The sequence below is a fragment of the Platichthys flesus genome, chromosome 11 (assembly GCF_949316205.1).
Source record: "Platichthys flesus chromosome 11, fPlaFle2.1, whole genome shotgun sequence".
NCBI lineage: Eukaryota > Metazoa > Chordata > Actinopteri > Pleuronectiformes > Pleuronectidae > Platichthys > Platichthys flesus.
The window spans coordinates 11,919,367-11,925,770 of record NC_084955.1 but is presented as its reverse complement, the minus strand read 5'-3'; the positions used below and the strand labels follow the sequence as shown (position 1 = coordinate 11,925,770).

General features: G+C 43.5%; 1 protein-coding gene across 1 annotated transcript in view; it reads right to left on the bottom strand.

Moving 5' to 3' along the window:
• LOC133964727 (F-actin-uncapping protein LRRC16A-like) overlaps positions 1-4,612 on the bottom strand; it is a 60,537-nt gene extending 55,925 nt beyond the window's left edge. Inside the window, exons 1-2 of the mRNA XM_062398958.1 lie at positions 4,573-4,612; positions 30-52 (exon numbers count right to left, since the gene is read on the bottom strand). Coding sequence (XP_062254942.1) covers positions 30-52; positions 4,573-4,612 — 63 coding nt within the window. The remainder of the gene's footprint in view (positions 1-29; positions 53-4,572) is intronic.
• Positions 4,613-6,404: the final 1,792 nt, after the last annotated feature.

The following is a 6,404-nucleotide window of genomic DNA, read 5'->3' as shown; positions in this document are numbered from 1 at the left end:
TAACGTGAGAGAAGCAGGAGTTGACTCACCAACACTCTGTTCTCCGTCTTGTCTGCTTTCGATCTCCAGTTTGACTCTCCTCCTCAGCGACAGCTTCACCTTCCTCCCCAACGCATCCCTCACGCTCTCTGCACGGAGGAGAAGAAAGCCAAAAAGAATTATTTCACAATATCTGAGGAGTGGATCCAAATGCCTATTTGACGGGGTTCATTTAAGAAAAAAATATAACAAACTTTCATTTAATAGAAGGGCCACATTTTCTTCACAGTGATTCATCGTGCATTGCATGAGGCTTCTCTTTTTTCCGGCAGCTCTTTTCCACAAAGTCTTAACATAGACCTGATTTAAATCAAAAGCTCAAGTTTGAGTCAGAATTTCAACATTTCCACTTCCTCAGCAGAGAACAGATCAGTGCACTTCTGCCTCAGGGGGAATAATTTCCCATTTCCTCTTATTAGAAATAACACGTTTACATATTCAATAAAAGATTCATTAAACCCAACTGCAACACACAAGGGGAGGAAACGTCGGCCTTCTAGTTTTCACCTAAATTGCCAATCATGAGTTTCTGCTGATGAGACGTGAAACTGTCTCCAGTAGTTCTGAACCAATACACTCACTTAAAGTGGGCTTACAGTTCATGTGACTTTAGAGCTGTTGTTAGCTAACGATGCTAGCTATGCATGAGGCTGCAAGATTGGACATTGATCCCAATGACAAAATAACTCTCCTGCAAGAGCGCCTTCCGCTACCTCTATTTTTTAAGTGGAAAAAAAGAAGGAAGTATTTAGGGGATCAACTTTTGACCATGCTCCATCTGTGCAACAGCATGAAGAACAGCAACCAAATTATTCTGATATTTCACAAATTCATCTGATTTGTCCGTCTGGCAGCCGGAGCATCAGATCGCTCCTCACTCTTCTGTACACTGCATAATAAATGACGCAGGAAGAAGCTGAAATTCGGTCAGACTCTAAAATGAGTTGGGTGTCCCAGAGTGAGCCCAGCTTTACACAGTCAGAGAGAGAAGAACATTAAAAACACAAGAGCATTAACGTCCTTGGTTAAACATTCAATCATCATAGTGATGACACCGTTTGATTGACAATACATTTGTCAATAACGATTTTGATCATTGATGAATTCCATTGCACATTAAACATATATCTGGCTTTTGAAGATGTCAGGATACAGGATGGTTCTCTCTAGACTGACGTATCCAAGGGTGGAGGATGAATCCTATTGATTTTGGTGATTACCTGACTTCCTATAGCGCCATCATAAGCAACAGCTAGCTCCTGGTTAAAAATTAATGAAAATGAATGGCATTCCCAATAGCTTCCGATAGGCTAATCAGTAAATGCTGACACAATATGTGAGATAACATTACAGTTTACCTCCTTTACAGTATGCTAGCATTGTCATTAATTGCATGCTAGCAAGCTGGTGTCAGCATTAAGCTCAAAGCATTGTGCCTAAGTACCAGGGCTGCCAGCTATTTTCTTAAATTAATTTGATAAATAATGAATTTAAAGTATCCTTTACATTGATTCATAAAATAGTTAGTTAATAGTTAAATCCTAAATATAAATATGTGTGTATTCGGATAAGCCACAGAGTGAGATGAGCATTATGCTCAGTGTGTGTTCCGCTGCTCCGATTGATTGTTCACACCCATCCGAAGCGCCCGTGGCTTAGGGAGCAGAACTGGGTCAGCCGACTCTCCACGCGCCTCGCTCACCCACCACAGCAGCTGATATCGTCCGTGTGCACATGTGCCTGAGACAGAGCGTCATTCTGTGTGTGTGTGTGCATCTGTGCTGGCACGCGTGTGCCCTCGCCCACAGGCTTCCTCGAGCCGTCGTCAGATCAAAGTGAAACTAATAATTAGGGAAAGTGCTAAATTGTTCATCTGCCAGCCTTGAGCTCGCTGCAAGACACTGGGATGAGAATGTGCCGCGTTTCCAACTGCAGCATTTCTAAAAACTCCAGATCACACACTCAAGAACTTACAGAGATGTCTCTGGTGGGCCTCGACGCCAAATGAGACCTGGTGGGTTTTAATGAGCCGAGGCAGTTCTTGGTCCCAGACAGGAAAAGTTCCTGACAGAATCTCATCTCTTTTTTTTTACTAATTCAGTTCCTCTTCTTACTCATTAAATCTGTGACAGGAGCAGAGGATTTGTCAGCCGGCGGCCCTAGGGTTCATATTCAGCTGTGGAAGCATTTTGCAGGAGGTCACACCAGGTAGCATTTCAGTTGGGATTTGTTTATAACACGAGGAACCAGGAGACCTATGGCCTAGTAAAAGCTTAAACAAACAATCACAAGCCCATAAAGTCACTTTCCAGTTTATGGAGGTTTGCATATTGAGGATGTCACAGGATAAAGTCCTGGATATTAAATGTCACTGCAGCAGAGTGTTCATTGCAAAAGGTATCTCCAGCTGTAACTCATTTCTCACACAAAGCCATTACGAAAACTGTTGAGTGCACAAATACAGTCACTGAATATCCTTCATATCAGTTCCTGGAAATCAGATAATATCACTTACAAAACCAGTCAGTTGGTAAAAAAGGTTAAATCTGAAATTAATTTCTTTAAACACCAAAAAATGGAAAACACCTTCCATAAAAGGCTGATCTTCCTCCTGCAGCATTGGGCTGAAGTTCCTGCCAACACTGACGTATCGTGATGGTGAATCACCAGCACCAGTGTATGTTTCATACAATAGCTGGTTATACACTCATCCAGACAAGACCACATGACAATAGGATCACGCCGAAACATACTCCTTATGTTAAGTGTGCAGTGTTGAGCAAAGACTGGGGATAAAGATAGAGAAGCTTGCTCAGTAAAAGGCACAAGAAACCTGCATTTCTAGTCCAGGACAAAATATGGGGATATATTAGATTAATATATAGATTAACTCTATCATTTGTAATAGAGGGAATGAAATAATCTTCACAAAGTTACCTGGACGCCATGATGGACAAAAAAGGACTGAACTTTTTTACCACATTAACCTATAAACTCCCAGTCATTTTAAATTCGAAAAATTAATCCCAAAAATGTCTAATGATACCAAATATGTCAGGATGGATTCAATCGGAATGTCTAGAAAGGATAGAGATTATTTCAGCATGTAAACACTGCAAGGTTGAGACAAATTTCAGAATAACACCTACAGCTACTTAAAAAATGAGCATGATGTGAACCACATGAAGGTGGTGGAATTCCCACATCAAACAGACACAAGTTTGTGCCTTTCTGTTTCTAATCCCAAATGTCCAAAAGAGTTCAAACAACTTGGATGGATGGTATTAAGTGACTCCTTGAATGAAACAGTCAATGACTCTGTAGGGAAAAGCCTGAACCAAGTGTCTGCATGACCAAGCAACATTTTCCTTTAAGCCTCGTCCGCACACAACAGACACCGTCTTTAAGAAACCTAAGCAAAGGAACATTCTGGCTGAGACGAAGACGGAGACATGGAGCTTGTGCTTGTCCAACATTGCACTGAGGTGTCACAAACTGAGCTATAATGCCAAACAAAGAGAGCGGGAGCTACAGCCACACAGCTTTAGTCCACAACCAGTGCAAATACAGTGAGTCAGGAGAAACGCAGCAGACTCCAGGGGGAGAGTGTTCAGGACCAGAGGTGACCGGGCCTGTCTGGGCTCCCACCCTGTGGAAACACTCTCCCTGGGGGGGGGATCAAACTCCTGGTCCTCTTTTAAATTCACATTTTTAATAAGTGTGCTTTCTCTTATTTCTGATCTCAACATCTTGTTAAATCATTTTCAGAATGTTCTATTTTGTCTTGTTTTTACCAATTTCTCATTTGTAACATTTTGTATTAATTTGTCTGTGCTCTCTTGCTGTGTGACTTTCAAATTGTTTTTAAATCGTTTCTCATTGGTCCTTTTTGTTGTTTGTTATTGTTTATTTTCCTAATGTTTGCCTTCAATTATTAATTCTTAACTAGTAAAGCACCTTGTGATTTGAAAGGTACGATAGAAATACAGTTTATTATATATTATTATTATTATTATTATTATTATTACTATTAAAGGCATGTTAAAACTCCAGGATTTAGAGAGTTGAGACTGCACTGTGGTCAGTGGGAAGGGGGGGGGGGATAATCCTGCACGTTATGTGCTCGGGCAAGAACAAGCTGACCACTCATCTCTAAAGAATTTGGCTTGAGCTGAACACATGCACTTCACCTTGACTATCGTGAACAGATTCCTACTGTACAACTCATCTTCACCATAAAACGAAGTTACCCATGTTGTGAGGAACCGTCCGGCCAGGATGGGGATAATAAACATCACAATGGAAACGGCTCTAAAGTGGATTCTAGTTGCATCATTGGGACAATAACACCAGTGTTGTGTCTCAGCGCGGTGCGTGTTGCTCTGTTGCATTAACACAATACACTACACGGGTCAAATGTGGTCACAGTGAACTTGCAGCTCCTGCGGACAGTGAGATCCAGCGCGTACAATGCCAGAGAGAGAATCAGGGATTGTTCCCTGTCTGGACACATGGCCGAGACGCGTCTCTTACCCAGCAGCTCTTTGGGGACCTCTGACACCTCCTCGCTCATGTTGGCCGCAGGAAAGAAACGTCCGGAGGACGAACGAGTTCAGTGAGGAGCCTCAAATAAGGAGGGACGAGAGAGAGAGAAGGGAACAAGAGGGAGAGGAGTCAGGTGGTGCCTGCTCCTGCTCCTCCACCACCGCCGCCGCTGCCGCTGCCGGTGCGTCTCTCCCGGTTACATGCTCCTCTCCTCCGCCGCCCCTTCTACCTCTTCTCCCCTCGGTGTCCGGACGACGTATATCCGCGGTTCTCCGGGCGCATCTCCCGTCGGTTGGACCGGGTTCAGACGGGGTCTACAGGAGACAACGCAGGGGCCGAAGTCTTCTCAGTGGAAATCATGCCGAGGACCAGCGCTACCGCCGCTCACGCACATCCTCTGTGGCCGTAAAGCTGTCGGCGGCTCAGCAGCAGCCAATGGTGGGAACCGGCGGGGCCCCTCCTTCTCCCCCTCTCTCTCTCCCTCCCTCTGTCCCTCCCTCTCCCCGCTCGGTGATGCGACAGTGACGGGAGACGATGCTGAGCCGGGGCGGTGTGGCGTGGCAGCAGGGGAGGAGGGGAGGGGGGGCGGTGTCAGCTACATTATTAATGAGCAGCCCCGCTACTCGGCGTCCTGAGGGGGGCGGGGAGGGGGGGCACGTGGTCCCATTCAAACACGGCATATGTGCAGAAAAATCCCCAGGACCACTAATAGATGATGTAGCCATGATTATATAATAAACAATACAGGCCTGCTGTGCCCCCACTCCATCATGATGTCACTGTGAGGTCACAGGCTTTAAGGGATAGTTCACCCAAAAAGGAAAGTTCCCTCATCATCTACCTACCACTGTGCCAATGAAGGGGGTTTCAGTTTGGAGGCATTTCAAGTTTTTTTTCTGTTGTTGTTGTACATTTGAACAAGTGGTCACCAGTTACTTAAATTGTATTTGTTTGGCTGCAACACTGTTTACCCCCGATACTCCACACGTGTGTTGTGGACTCTTCATCACACCTCCATCAAGCTAGTGGTGAGTAGATAATGAGTGAATTTTCGTTTTTGGGTGAACTATCCGTTTAATATCAATCAGGGACATGCCATGGGATTTTTACAGACACACCTTATGTTAGAAAGTGCAAAGAGGTCTACTCTTTTAATATTCAAAAATAAAGAGCCTGCTACTGCACCAGTAGAAATCCACTGCAACTGGTGGGAAACATGGTCAACAAAGTACTTCTAAGTCTTATAAAAAATGAGTGAGTAGTTATGATTTTACATTAATTGCAGTCCTTTCAAGGTATGACTCACCTGGCCTTGGATATATTTGGAATTCTGTAAAAAATACACACTTCCTGTATTGTGCAGTGCTTTTATTGTGGAATGATGGATGGTCCCAACAGGTTTAGGTCCCAGAGTCAGTGAGAAACAGGTTCTGATGCATGAAAAGGTCATTTTGATGATTATAAAACACTGTGTTTGTAAAATAACTATTTTGAATATGTTAAAATATGTCTACAAGGACCAGAGGTAAAGATGGAGGAGGGCGACACCCAGTGGTCATTTGGTTAAATTACAGCCATGCTTGGTTAAACTGATAAATATCAGAATTTTGGTTTAGAAGTTTTCTTTCGATGTTTGCAGCGTTGATCCATATCCAATTAATGGAAACAGTCCATCATCAAGCTTTTCATGTATCTGTCAAAGATTCATCACTGATTTCTACGAAATTATCACGTGGCAATGCATACACTCTCACAGGAAAATAAACAATGTGGTAAAAAAAAGTGCTTTTCAAATAGGCAAAAAAATCAGCTGCATCACA